Below are 14,862 nucleotides of genomic sequence, written 5' to 3'. Positions count from 1 at the left end.
GTAACTAACGAATTAGACTAGCAATCTTATACTTAAGTAAATAATTAATATTAAATATAAGGAACTAAACTAAGAGCCTTAGATATAAAGTAAATAAGCATTCTTATATCCCTATAGTTCCTCTAGGTAGTAGTAGTAATAGGTGGTATACTAGTAGAATAATAGATGATTATAATACCCTCCTATTATTAACCTCATATACCCTTCTACTATATTATATAATAATGGTTTATAAAAAATATATTTAGTAAGTAATACTAAACTATATTTCTACAGAAACCTGTCTGGATTAAGCATTTCTCTAGATCATACCCTAATCACTTGTGGCAGACCAACACGATTTGAATGGTAAGTTGATTGTATTCTCATAAGATGGGGCTATCTGTCTACCCGTCTTGGATAACAGTACGGTTCAGCAAAGGAACCAACTGCGCAACGGGACGGATAAACCATAGGCCGTTAGATACATGGATAAGCAAGGATTAGCGTACGCTATGCGACATCACTCTGGGATTAACTGGTGATCATTAATCCTTGGGTTTCTGCCTGCCATACCCATCTAACACTAGCGCGGCTGTGTTGGTGTTGTAACACTAGGTCTATAAAGCAAACTCTTCTTATAGCTAACTAGCTATTTCTAGTTAGGTTTAGATTAGTCTAGCTCCTTGTAATGGCTTCTAGTTTTATTAAGTTCTAAATTTTAGGATTAAGGTTCTTTTTCTTTAGAATTATCTAGCTCTAGTGTTATAGCTATTTATCCCTCTCTTTAGAGAGATCTTCTAACCTCCTAATTAGAGTATTAGGCTTAACTCCTTACTTCCTAGATTAATATATAATTTTAAAGTTAAAGTAGGATAGGAATTTAGACTAGTAGGCTTATTATTAGTTAAGCAGCTTAGTAAATATAAAATATTCTAGGTTATAGTGATTAATTATAACTTTAATTAGTAATAATATACCCTCTAGTTCAGGGCACTATTCCTTAAAATAGTAAATAATAGTAAGTAACTCTTTATCATAGATCTTATAGTTATACTTAGTAACTAAAAGCTTCTTAAAGAAGAATATAACAGGGTGCAGGACTCCTTTATTATTATACTAAAATATTATACTAGTAGATATATAGTTAGAAGAGTTAGTCTTAACTATAATATCTTTTATCTAGTTAAATAGTTTTAAGATTAGGGTATTTATAAATATCTTCTTCAGGGCTTTAAAGCTTAATTTATAGGTTATAATCTATATAAATAGGATATCCTTCCTAGTTAGGTTCACTAAGGGAGTAATAATTCTTAAGAAATCCTTAATAAATCACTAGTAAAAGTTACTAAAACTAATAAAGGCCTAAATATCAGCAATATAGGTTAGAATTTACTAATTAATAATTATTTTTACCTTATCAGGGTCTATGCAGATACTATCCTAGCTAATAATAATACCTAGGAACTTAGTTTTAGAGATAATAAACTTATACTTTTAAATTTTTATATATAAGCTAGCTTCTTATAGTTTCTATAGGACAGAGTAAATATAGGTTATATACTTAGAGTAGGTCTTACTATAAACTAGGATACTATTAAGGTAGGTAGTATAGAAGATATTAAGGTAATCTTATAAGGTATTATTAATAAATTACTAAAAGGTTGCAGGTGCTTCTATTAGCCTAAAGGGTATTACTAAGGATTTAAATAGGCCTAGTTAGGTATAGAAAGCTATTAGATATTCTTATCCTTTCTTAATATAGATATTATTAAATACTAAAATAATATTAATTTTTATAAAATTTTCATCCCTTTTAGGTTATTTAGGGTTTCCTTTATTAAGAGTAGTAGGTATTAATCTTTAATAGTTATAGTATTTAGGGCTTGGTAATTAATATAAATTTATATGTCTTTACTTAGTTTTTTAATAAATAAGATAGGTAACACAGCAGGTAATAAACTAGAGTAGATAAAGCCCTTCCTTAGGTTCTCTTTAATCTATTCCTTTAGAACTTTTAATTCCTCTTAGGACATGGCGTATAGAGGGCTAAATAGGGGGGTCTTTCTCTCTAATAACTTAATATTATAGTTATAGGGGTGGAGTAGTAGCAGGTACTTAGCCTCCTTAGAGAAGAAAATATTAGTATAGTCTTTAAATTCTTTAGGTAATAGGTTAGTAAAGTCTTCTTTCTAAGCTTTCTTAATCTTTAGGGTAGCTTTAAGATCTTCTAGAGTAATTATAAATATCTAGGTATTTCTCTAGGCGTAAGCTAAGCAGGCTACTAAGAAGATAAAAGCTATATCTTTATTCTCTAGTCCCTTTAGTCTTAGGGGTAGGTATCTAGGCTAGGTCTTTAAGGGGATGTTATACAGGGCTTATATCTTAGTTAGCCTCTAGGGAGTATTATAGTATTTCTAGCAGTAGTTACTATTAAATATAATACTATAGACTATAAATTATATTAGGGGGTTATATATCTTTATCTAAGGTATTCCTAGTATAATAAGGTAGTATACTAACTAGATAATATAAAACTTTATATCTTTCTTAAAGTAGTCTTTAATTCTTATATCTATCTAAATATAATAGGTTATCTTCCCATTCTCTAGTTCTCTCCTATTAAATATATATAGGATTATTAGGTCTGCTAGGGGGATAGGCTCTAGCTACTAGTTTTTAGCCTATTTTTTATTAATAAATCCTTATCCTTTAGCTCTAGTATCTAATAGGGTATAAGTAGGTAGCTTTATCCTTTTCTCTTCCTTCTCTAGGGTTATAGGTAGTATTATAGCCTTTAATTATTATATTTATTCTTTAAGGTTAAGTCTATAAATAGCAGTAGTAGAGATTTAAATAATATATAGTTCTTAAGCCTAGTTACAGCTTACTCTAGGCTTACTCTTTTTACTAAGGAGGTCTAGCTAGGTAATAGGCTTCTAGATTCTAGGATCTATCCCCTCTAAGGGCTCTCTAGGTGTGATTTATAAGATACTATAATTTAAACTCTTTAATAGGTATTAGGGTAGGGGTAGTCCTTAATCTAGTATTCTAGGGAGCTATATTAGAAGCAGGCGCCTATCTTATAGTAAGAGGGGCTATACCCCTTTCTTATTAGGTATTAGGTAGTACCTAGGTCTATAAGGTTATATTATTATACTAGTATATGCTTATTCCTCTAAATAATAGGGTGCTAGGGTTACTTAGTAGACTTAGTAGTAATAGAGCTAGAGCTTTAGGGTAACTAGGGATACTAGGTAGGTTTAGTAGTAGTAGTAGTATAGGTCTTAATAATAAGGGGCTAGTTAGTAGTATATTACCAGCAGCAGTTCTTAAGCTCCTATAAGAATCTAGTAAACTAGTAGTACTCCTAGCTTAGGGGCTAGTTATATATAAGCATACTCTAGAGTTTATAACTAATAGCCTGTTTAAGTAGGGTAGATAGGGTTTCTTTAGATATCTTACCTTCTAGGGCTAGGCATTAAAATTCTATAAAGAAGGTACTAAACTCCTTATTAATCTAGTATAGGCTGAATAACTTATTTTAGGTATTATTTATATAGTTAGGGTTACTAAAGGCGCGCTCTAGGATGTCTAGGATATTTTAGTAGTTATTAAGGGTATAAATTCTCTTCTTAATATAAGGGAGAATCTAGGTATACAGTGCACCCTTTAGATAGTTATTTATATAAACTATCTAACTCTGTGGTGTTAGGAAGTAGTTAAGGTTAATATTTATTTTCTCTTAAATCTGTACTATAAAATACTAAAGATCCTTTTAGTTACCCTTAAACTTATTAGAGTTAGGGAGTTATTCTAATAATCTAGTAGCTTTAGAAGATAGGGTAGTAGCTAATATAGGTATTCCTACTAGAGTAACTATAGGCTTCTTAGTAATAGAGTTATACATAGGTATAGATATAGATATATTTATAGTAGGGGTAGCTAAATAATAGGCTTAATCTCTTTTTATAGTAGCTTTTATATACTACTACTCTTTCTTTTATAGCTATTCCTTCTAGTACTATAGAATAGCCCTTAGCTTAGTAGTCTCTTATTTATACCTCTGCTCTAAGGCAGTAAGTTTATACTAGAGTTCTAAAAGTTAGGTCTTAGATTATTTAGCTTATTAGTTTACTTTATTAATAGTTAATTTAGCCTTCTAGATATACTTATATATTAGATAGTAGTATTTATACTATTTAGTACTATAGCTAGTAATATACTTAGAGAACTTTTTAGGGTTACTAGATAGGAATAGGGGTAGAGGGGTAGGTATTCTAACAGTATTAACTCTAAGGGAGGAGCTATATAATATCAAGGTACTAGATCACAGGTAAATAGAAATAGGTTAATAAGGTAGTTAATACTCAGACTAGCTATAGTAATCTATATCTATCTATTCTAGTTACAGGGCAGACTAGTATAGATAGGCTCTATAGATAGGATGTAGCTTAAAGACCTTTAAATAGGTTACTAAATTATATAGTGAAGATATTCCTAGAGTCATATGATTCCTTCTTAGCAACACCAACTCCTATCCACAGCAGCACCATGACAGTTAGTAGATAGTTAATTAGTATTAGATTAAGTCTGTGACATGCCTGTTATGTGTTATTTAAATTTAAAATATTAGAACTAAGCATAGATATTAGCTAAGGCTATCTATTAGCTAGCTATCATTATTTCTATATTTATTATAAAGTTATTTAGATAAGAGACACCTTTAATTAATTAAAGGAATAAGTAATATTTAATCTAGTTTAATAGATCTTCTAGAGTATATATCTCAGTAATCACGGCTTACTATTTCTATAGAAAGGTATTATAATTACTATTTAGGTTATATTTAATCCTATATATCTTTTATTATAGTAAGAAGAGATTATCTCTGCTAAATTATTTATATAGGCTCTTTAGCTTCTTAAAAGCCTAGACTATATTAGTAAGACCTAAAATATATACCTTTACTATATTATTAATAGTAGTATAGAGTATTATAAGCACCTAGTAGTTAAGATAAGTAAATACTTCTATTTATTACTTATAGTATTCTAGGAGCTAGTAATTATATATAGTTTATTCTTAGATATTTTAATTAACCTCTGTCTCTGAGACTATTAATAGAAGTTAATTTAGAGCTATAGTAGCTATTTACTAGTAGGGAGGAGGTTAAAGCTACTACTACTATAGAAGCTAGGGGGTTTTTAGTAGCTTACTAAGGCTTAAGAGATTACTACTCTCTAAATCTTTATAGAAGACTTTAGTATATATACTCTTAATTTATTTCATAGAGTATTAGTTAGTTTAGGGTAATATATCTTTATTATAGAAGCTTCTAATAGTTAGTATTATAGCTATAAAGGTATCCCTAGAGTCCTTCTATCTAGATAGTCTAGTTAGATTCACCCTTAAGGGTAGGGATAATCTTGTAGGGTTTAATATCAATATCTATTTTAATTAGATAGATTAATAGGGCCTTAGAGGCTTCTAATTTAATAAGATAGGCTAGATTCTATAGAAGAATTACTATAGAAGGATGGAGGAGTAGTACAGATCTATATAGTCAGAATTTTAATCTAACTAATAAGAATATGCGTACGGAACATGTTTTAAAATATAGAATATAGGGAATGGAGATGAAGATGAAGATCTCCTTATAATAAGCTATAAGGGCTCATAACCTATAAGTAAGAATAGTATGAGTAACTTAATTCTGACTATCTTCACTAGCTAAGAGAGAGAAATAAAGATATTTACATAAGCCATTAAGGTAAGATGTCTAGGCACTAAGCCTATTCAGGAAACATAGGCAAGAGAGTAGTATTCACAGTTACAACGGGATCCCACAGCGGATCAAACATCGGGCCAAGCGTAAGAATGTCCTCGTCGGGTACCAAGATGCTATCTGGCCCATCATAGCGGGCATTCTGCCAGCGCGGGGGCGTGTGTCTAGGCGAAGGATTGCGTGCCTCATCCGGCGCTGTCCATCTTGCACTTTGGCTCGACGACATGGGCTCGAGATTACGTCTGTGTCAGAGGGTGTGGACGGTTGCACCTCCGAGGAAGCTTGCCCAGTGGAAATGAACTCGAGTTCCGGCGGAGGCGAGGGAAATGGCGCCGCCATGTAGTTCAGTGAAAGGGCCTCCGTGTGGAGGGCGGTAAAATCCAGGGACGCAATCGCTTGTTGGATTCTCATGTCCGGGCTGGATGGACCTGAAGGAATCCCAGGCGAGACTAGTAGCCTCTCTGTTGGTTGACCGGACGGCATCCTGCTGACGGCTGGTCGCTTCCGACCTGGACTCGAGGGTAGCCGCTCGAGGCTAGGGGTGCTGCATGGAGTGTCGCCGTCCCCGGCGGTTTCTTCGCCCAATGTTCGAGTGCTGATTCTACTAGGTGGGCTGGTCGACCATCGCGACACATACTGGCCCCAGTGTAGGTCCCTTTCATGGCGAAGGGCTACATCCCTGTGAGAGTAACATTAGTGACTACCACGCAGGAAACGGAATTGGGCGAGATACGGCGGTACTCACGCCCTGGTGTAGCTCCTTGGGCAGTAACGGCACGGAAACGGCCTTTCTTGAGTGTCTGGCTCGATGTCAGCTCTAGTCCCTAGCACTATCGGGCTGGGGCGGACTGACGACCACGTTGGTGGCGAGCACAGTGCTCGCTTCGTGTGAAGGCCATGTTGCAGAACTCGCAGACATGCTTTCGGTCTGCGCGTCCTCGCGCTGGCTTTTTTCACCCCCGACGGCGATCTATCCATACCGTGATTGGTGACCATTGTGTAGGATCGTGACAGAACATGCAAACGGCATCTTGCGAAGGACAAAGTACGGCCGGGACACAACCACGTAGATGAAAGACCATGAGCCTGTAATTACAGATCGGCTGACAAAGATTATCGTCATCAGGCTGGTCGAGGAATCATTGCTTCTCCAGTGCATTGCAAGTTTGCAGCTTTTGGGAGAGATTTCCCCCTCATGGTGAAGTGGGGGAGGTATCCCATCGTACACAGGTGCCCTCTGGGTTTCCAACGGCAGGCAATTTGCTTCTTTCTGCTGGGAGGAGCGTCGATTCTGTTACCAAGGCGCCAATTGTCGAGTCTCGAATATGAATGCTTGTGCTGTTTACTGTTGCTGTTGCTGCTCCGTTCCGCAGATCATTAGAAAAGCAACCCGGTCAGTCCACGTAGCTCAGATGTATCAAGGGAGATGTCAGATAGGATCTAACGTCATACTTTTCGCTGCCTCTGCAGTTATATTTGCAATAACCCTTGCCGCAATGCAACCGGGCCAACTTCACACTCTTTGTCCAGAGCTCCATTCCAAGGCCTATAATCCAGCCATAGAGGCATCCCGAACTCGAGCCAAATCGTCCGCTGGAATGCAATCCATCAGGGCCAGAATCGTGTGCGCAGACCCGTCTCGTCCACCGTGAACCCGCGAATTGCAGTCCCCAGTCTCCCACTTGAAAGTCGCCCACGGTGCGTGCCTATTAGGGAACGCAATGACATCCTTGCAAACTGAACAGGAACGCTTCACAGTCTCCGTAAGACATTGTTATAGCTCCAGAAGAGGTAGGCCAGATTGATGAACCATGCGGCGATTCCTTCTCCTGCTGAGATTGATGGTCACAGTCACGATACTGGCCTGTAGTGCACTGCTAGCAAAGAAAGAGAGAGCGTGAAGCTTCAGTATCCAGAATAACACAGCAGCTGAAGCCCTAAGTTCCCCACCTCTTGCACCAAAGCAGCGAATTCCCCACATGTCAATGCTCTGTAGCTCCTGATGCCAGGCTGTCTCCGAGTTTCCCCCACTTCAAGTGCGAAGTTCCCCCGATTCCACCTACAGTGAAGCTTTTACCCCACATATTAGACATGCTCTGACTGCTACCATTCCACAGCGTGTGCTCCAGAACTGCAGAGCTGAGCTTGCCAGCGCCTGCCTGGTTTTGTACTTTTAGCGGGTGAAATGTATTTAATTACTCTCCAGGACCATGATCCGGGTCTGTTATCGCTGACTCTATGGTCTTCGAATGGACATAAGCGTCCGGTATAGATATCCAGGTCTAAACTTGTCCTTGTGTATCAAAATTGTCCTGAACCTCGACAAATATCCCTATGAATAGGGTTATCCGTATACTACACTATCACCAATGAGAACCCGCTTCTCGCAGCACCTATAGATCCATGTTAGATATATCTGCAGAATCAATTCTTCCGCAAATCGATGTACCCATAGGCCATCGCCGCTCGCGGCTGGTGTACCTACTATCAAGTCTTGGGAATATCAGAAGTATTCAGCAGATACCTTTGAGTGAGTGCCAGTAGTTCGGACCCAAAGTCAATGGCTCATCTATCTCTTGATCAGGAGTCTGGATTCCTACTCCAGATCGATGATTACCCCACAGCGCGGTAACCCGAGCTTGGGGCTTCCGATCTAGGGCTAAGATCTCTGACAGGGTTCTTTCTTGCGCCTGTCGGGGGAATGCGACTTAACAACCAGTCCGAGGAGGTGCAAAATATCTTCATTGGTCACAGGGCCTGATTCTCTGCACCCCCACCAAACGCTCGCAGACACTCACGGGCAATCGCAGATGGCCGGAGTGCCGAGGAGGCCATCAGTGCGGATGCAATAGAAGCTTCCTCTGGCCGGAGCCCCAGTTTACCCCACAGACAGAAGTTGCTAGGACTGCAACGCCCAATATATATTCCTCGTGTCCAGCAACATTGAGAAATATGGGGTGAGCCTCATTCTGAACAGGGACTCGTTCCAACAAACGCTACACAATCGGTTCCGCGCAAGATGGCCTTTGGAATCCTAAGTCCCTCACATGGACCGCAGCATGTTGGCGGCACAAGCCTCTTGGACACGAGCGGCGTGGACGAGGCTCCATCGGTTGCTGAGCTGGAGCGTGGAACCGGAAAACATGCAAAGACGGTTCTGATCCCCCAGCCTTCGAAGGACCCCAACGACCCACTTCGGTGGCCGCTATGGCAACGCGACTTGATGTTTCTTATGCACATATACTGCACGATTCTGTGTGTTGGCGGGTGAGTTCCGGTCCACCTCCTCGATCGATCTGCTCCTGTTCGCGTCGGTCATCGTTAACTGTTGCAGGATTGGCCCGATGCTGGCCGCATCAGCAGCAGTTCCTTGCCCAGAGCTTCAACGTGAGCTATACGGACGTGACCCTCTTGACGGGATACAACCTTTGTGCTGTCGGCGCAGTGAGCCTGTCTCCTTGGTAACCCGATAACCATAGCGTGCTAAGATATCAAGAAATAGGGTGGCATTGTGCTCTCGGCTCTCTCCAGGAAATTTGGGAAACGCCCCGCATTCCTCTTCTCCATGATCTGTGCCTTGGTAGGGGACCATATGGGGTGGCGCGGCGACATCCTACAACTCTCTACTGGGGGCACGGATTGTTCAGGGATTCGGTGTGTCAATGTTTGAATCTGGTAGGGTTTATTGTGGCCCAGTACTGCTTTCACGTACGCTGACCCTTTGAAACCAAGTGATGTTTGCGGTTATTGGGGATATCTACTACGTCCACGAACGGGGCACGAGAGTGGCTGCATTGACGATCGCGATCTCCGGGATAGCAAATCTGCCCGCCCTCCTATCCGGACTGATTACCGATCAACTCGGTTGGAGATGGAACTTTTGGATGCTGGCCATCTTTCTTGGTCTTGGATTGGCTCTAGTGCTTCTTTTTGCCTGGGAGACCGCTTTTGAGCGCCACCAAGAAGCCGCGGGTCCCGATATCCCACCCGCAGAGGTACGTGGTTCGGAAAACACCGCAGCACTCTCCCCTGCCGCCACAAGTCGATTCTCTCGCTAATCCTCGCGTCAAGGAAACGGGCGAGAAAGCTTCCAAGTCCGGTCAGGCGCAGTGTGAAGCTATCGAGAATGCTGATACGATCTGCGCCGTCCCGGCCCCCAATCATCCGACCCGCAAGCCCTTTCTGCACCGCCTGGCTCCCTTCTCGGGCGTTCACTCCCAGATGCCCCTGTGGGAGATGATCCTCAAGCCTTTCCTGATTCTCACCCACCCGGCCGTCGTGTGGGCGACTGTGCTCCTCTCCAATTTCAACCGCATGGGATGTCGTGGTCAGTTTTGTCGTGGCGCAGATCTTCACTGCCCCACCATACTCTCTCGACGCTGTGGATATTGGCTACATGTCGGCCGGCCCTGTCATCGGCGGCACACTTGGATCGATTGTGTGCGGTCTGGTGTCGGATCCCGTCGCTCGCGCGCTCGCGCGCCGCAACCGTGGTGTCTACGAGCCGGAGTTCCGCCTCGTCCTGATCATTCCCATGCTGATAGCCAGCGCGCTTGGGTGGTTTTTGTTTGGAAATCTCGTGGTCGCCGGCACGTCACCGTCGGTCGTTGCCGTTGTGTGGGCCATCACGACGATCTCGCGGCAGTTCGGTATGACCACCATCGGGGCGTATATTCTCGATGGGGTATCCAAGCATCTCGTCCGAGGTGTTTATCATCGGGATGGTGACGAAGAACTTTGTGTTCTTTGGGCTTTCGTGTGCGTACCTTTCTTCCTTGTCCATTGGATTTTAGGATGTTGCTAAGACAATGGGTTTCATCTAGTTGGTGTCAACAACTGGGTCGCAGCGTGGGGCCCGGCGAGGGTCTTTGATACGATGGGGGGCATCCAGGTTGCGCTGTGTCTCCTTTCCGGGGGGGGGGGGGGGGTTGGGTTTTTGGGAAGAAGTGGAGGGCTCGTTTCTATAAGCAGTGAGACCGCTTCAGTGCAGCAGACGAGTAGTTGGTATTGTTGAGCGGGGCCAATGTAACCAGGCTACTACACAGACTGAGCAGAGAGAAATTATGGAAACTATAGTGGGCACAAACCTAGAGCAGCCATATATAATATTCCAGACTGCACAAACAGCCTTGCGGCCTTGTTGTGCCTTGTATGACCTGGTCCATTCCCGCGCATTCGGGAATATGAATCTCTTGAGGCCGGGTGGTGGTTCAGCTATTGGTACATAATTCGGACTTGCGCGCCATCCTGCTCGTCAAATACCTTTCCTATCCTATTCCTAGGCCCGAGTTCACCCAGGGTAGTAGGATGGGTTTTCTCGCCCGCTGATTGGTCACCTTTGATACCAATCAAGATGAAAGGGGACTGGGAGGGAACCAATCATATTAACGTTCCTGTCCCGGCATCACGGTACGGAACTCAATTCAAGCGGTTCCACCCAATGGCGCCGAGTCTCTGGACCCGTTCGAGCTGGCAGCTTCGTGCAGGAAGCTACATGTGTAATAAAGTACGATTAGAAATCTTAGGTGGACAGGAAGCCAGAGCTGTCTGCAGCCTGCCGTCATGTTCGTGGTGTGTATGTCCACTTTGTAACGATGTTAATGTATATGTGGCAATTGCCTTTGCACATTGAGAAGGTTGGCAAGGTTATGGTGGGCTAAGTCAAAACTATGGCGAGTAGAGTTAGATCTTATTCAGCAATTCGACTCGATAATATATCGTGCAAACCAGCAGGTGCCTTTGGTGGACGTTCGAATATCATCATGCACCGATGATAGAGCCCACTATGCATCGCGCAGGCCACGGTTTCTGAGGCCCTGAGAGCTGCTACATATAAAGACGCACTCACGCACTTAGATACCGGCCACGGATACCTATCACTGAATTCTAGCGAGAGTCATCATGGCCAGGCCAACTGTCTCATCGCTGAGTAAACCCAACCAATGCCATCAATGAGCTGACAATGGCACATGATGATCGATGTGATAGATGGCAAGCCTCACTCGGGTGACGCTACCAAAAGGCTTCAGACGCTTCCCATGGGCAAATCGGGTTCAAAGCCCAGAAGGCACATCTATCTATGAGTCCTAAGAAAGGGTACATACGACCATAGGGTGTGGAAAGCAGGGCTTCCCGTCCGCTCAGCCGTACTTAAGCCACACGCCGGCCAGTTAGTAGTTGGGTGGGTGACCACCAGCGAATCCTGGCTGTTGTATGTTTTTGTCCATTTTTATGGACACTTGCACAAGAATAAGTGGAAGAGCTGCCTCGGGAGTCCTCACTGCATAGTCCTACGCGGTTGAGCTGCTGGCGGAGGCGATGCGAGAGTGCTTTGCCACTGCTTTCCAATCAACTGGTGTCACTAGAGCAATCCGGACGCACATCATCCGTAGTCTTGTTATGCGTGACACCCCAAGCAGGCAGATCGAAGTGGATTTAGGCCATTGAAGAAAGTCGCTCGGCGTTTGCGTAATTCTTACCCTTGAAATCGCCATTGGGCAGCAGCGGACCGTTATGGCTAATGTGAACGTGGAAATGCTCTGCACCTTGACTCGCTTTCTTTGCTCGTTCGACGGTCCGATTAACGAGGAATTGGAAGTAATCGAGCACCCTTCGCTTTAAGAGTATGCGATTGAGGTTGCTAGATGGACGTTACAAGATGGACACCGCTTGCAAGCTTAGATAGTCTTAAGGAATGGTCTTCTTCTTCATGATGTTACTGAACAAATGTAGCCAGTGAGTAGGTGAGAGCGTTCGAGTCTAGAAACCCACAAGGATCACCAGAACATGTGTGGTTCCAGATCTACGACTCCTCTCTACTACCATGTATGAGCTATGTTATCACATCAGTGACTTCCGTGCTAGGTTCAGTATACGTCTACTTAGTACCGACTACTTCGGACAGCGAAGAATAGAGCCTTACGCAAGAAATTTACGCGGATTAGGATGAATATGAGTCTATACCGTAGATATCAAACCCCCCAGACTCTGAATGCCACAACCTATCAACGCTACGTCCTAACTTTCGAACCTGATTGATTCACTGGGTAATGTTAATCTTTAGCGTTACGTGCTTTGGTGGGCAAAGATTGACATGTATGCAACCTGAGAGTCATAAAATGTGCTTATAGACTAGTTCTGACGATCCATTGACTCTTGGATATCAGAGCTGTTCCCATGGACATCTGTACTTGTGCTGAGTGGAAAACAAACAAGAGGGTAGGTATTAGTTGGGGTGTAGTTTATTGAGGTAACTTGCTCCATGAGCTCAGCCTTCCACTCGTCATTGCTTAGAGCGTGCTCAGATCTACTGTGTGCGGAGGACTCGGTGAGCACAACGCGGCGAAAGGCGAGCACTAAAATGGAAAGAGTAGGCCAATATCGGATGGAAAGATCACATGACGGATTGATCATCTGATAAGGCGGTCTTATCACGTGTTATCTTATCGGACATCTGCGCTCTTCCCCTCCTTCACTGACCCTCCTCCACCTCACTCTGCCTACAGCGGATCGACAGCTGAGTGACTTGCTTTCCGTGTCCTCAGTGCTGTTATCTATCGCAGTTCCGATAGCCACCTCTGACCGCAGCACGCTGAGCCCACGTGAAACACTATCGAGACTGTGTTCGCCAAGGTACCTAGAAGTGGATAGTTTCCCTGGAGGACCGAGCCATTTACTTCTGGTAGCTGTCTCCTGCTCTTCATTTGCAAGCTGGCCGACAATTACCAATCCTTAAAGCCAGTGGGTTGCTTTTGCAGAAGTGAGGGTTGAACACCGTTTCCATTGCTTTGGACATCGCAAGATGGCAAGTCCAGCCCATTGCATCTACTGCTTTGAGTGCCTTGCTGCCTCTTATAAACGCCATGAGCCCATCGATCTTGCAGCTGTTGAGGAGCTGTGGGAACGATACGAGCAGTCCAAAAAGCCTGCATCTCTTCAGGACATTAATAACCCTGTTTCTCAAAGGGATAGTGCCGACCTTGGACGGGAGGTCGTAGTGGAGGAGGAGGAGGAGGAGGAGGATGACGATGATGCCGACGAGGAACTCGACACGACGCAGCGCGGCTCCATGAAGTCGAAGAGTAGCCGTCCACACTCTATCAAGCTGCCCAGTGTCAGTCGCCTTCAAAGCCAGTTGTCTTCGGACTCCTCGAGCGTCTCCACTACTCCGTCAGTCATGTCCACCAGTTCATCTCGCTCGATCTTATCCGGTTCCACGGCCGCCACGACCCCGATTTCAGAATCTACGCAACCTGAGATGGCAGAGACGCGGCAGCAAAGGTTACATGACCAACGTTATCCATTGTTTGTGACGTGGAATACCCTGTCGAAGAACGGCCACAAGTCCCTCCGTGGATGCATTGGTACGTTCGATGCGCACGAGCTCGCTGAAGGCCTCAGAGCTTATGCTCTTACTTCGTACGTATCCTTTGCTTAAACGAAGCCCTCGTCGGTTTCTCGAGGCTAACACGGAAACAAAGCGCGTTCGAGGATTCTCGTTTCACTCCGATCCCACAGTCGCTTCTACCATCATTATCATGTTCTCTGACTCTGCTCGGCTCCTTTGAGCCCTGCACCAATGCTCTGGACTGGATACTTGGTGTGCATGGTATCCGTATATCTTTCATTCACCGCGGCCGGCGCTATGGCGCCACTTATTTGCCCGATGTAGCCGTAGAGCAAGGTTGGACGAAAGAGGAAACCCTGGAAAGCCTGATGCGGAAAGCTGGCTGGGACGGAGTGACCACGGGGGGTGTTGCACGGCGACTCCTAAGAGGCAGCAGCGGCGGCGGCCACTCTGGCTCCAGCAAGCCATGGGAGCAGGTCTCAGACTTTCGCGTAGTGAAATATCAGGGTCTCAAGGCTAGTGCCAGCTATGCGGAATGGCAAGAATGGCGGGAATGGGTCATGTCCTTGAAGGATGGGAGCGCAGAACTGTTGTTCCCGTCCACTCGATGATCCACTTACGATTGATACGATCTATCTCATGATGGTGGTGTTTGCGCTGGCAGACATTCGCCAATGATAAGTTCTACCACAATAATGAAGAATGTGTTTTATGAGGATTTTGAGAAAGCGGCGCCTTTTAGCTATTT

At 43.6% G+C, this 14,862-nt stretch overlaps 2 protein-coding genes and 1 non-coding gene across 3 annotated transcripts; all 3 read left to right on the top strand.

Annotated features, from left to right (window-relative positions):
* Positions 1-9,136: 9,136 nt before the first annotated feature.
* On the top strand, positions 9,137-10,571 carry AFUA_3G09400 (putative MFS transporter (Hol1); the record flags this gene model as incomplete). The annotated part of the gene is made up of 5 exons (XM_749586.2): positions 9,137-9,211; positions 9,264-9,442; positions 9,500-9,762; positions 9,839-10,047; positions 10,100-10,571. Exons 2-5 carry the CDS (start codon positions 9,430-9,432, stop codon positions 10,569-10,571), a joined length of 957 nt encoding a protein of 318 aa, XP_754679.2. The 5' UTR covers positions 9,137-9,211; positions 9,264-9,429.
* Positions 10,572-11,869: 1,298 nt separating this feature from the next.
* AFUA_3G09395 lies at positions 11,870-11,985 on the top strand. Its single transcript, XR_013344497.1, has one exon. It is a non-coding gene; the product is annotated as a ribosomal RNA (ribosomal RNA).
* AFUA_3G09390 (AMMECR1 domain-containing protein) lies at positions 11,964-14,725 on the top strand (the record flags this gene model as incomplete). The annotated part of the gene is made up of 2 exons (XM_077804388.1): positions 11,964-14,185; positions 14,248-14,725. The coding sequence occupies exons 1-2, from the start codon at positions 13,569-13,571 to the stop codon at positions 14,723-14,725; spliced, it is 1,095 nt and encodes a 364-aa protein (XP_077660542.1). The 5' UTR covers positions 11,964-13,568.
* Between the last annotated feature and the right edge of the window lie 137 nt (positions 14,726-14,862).

Source organism: Aspergillus fumigatus, chromosome 3 (assembly GCF_000002655.1).
Source record: "Aspergillus fumigatus Af293 chromosome 3, whole genome shotgun sequence".
Classification (NCBI taxonomy): Eukaryota; Fungi; Ascomycota; class Eurotiomycetes; order Eurotiales; family Aspergillaceae; genus Aspergillus; species Aspergillus fumigatus.
This window is presented reverse-complemented; position numbering and strand designations above follow the sequence as displayed.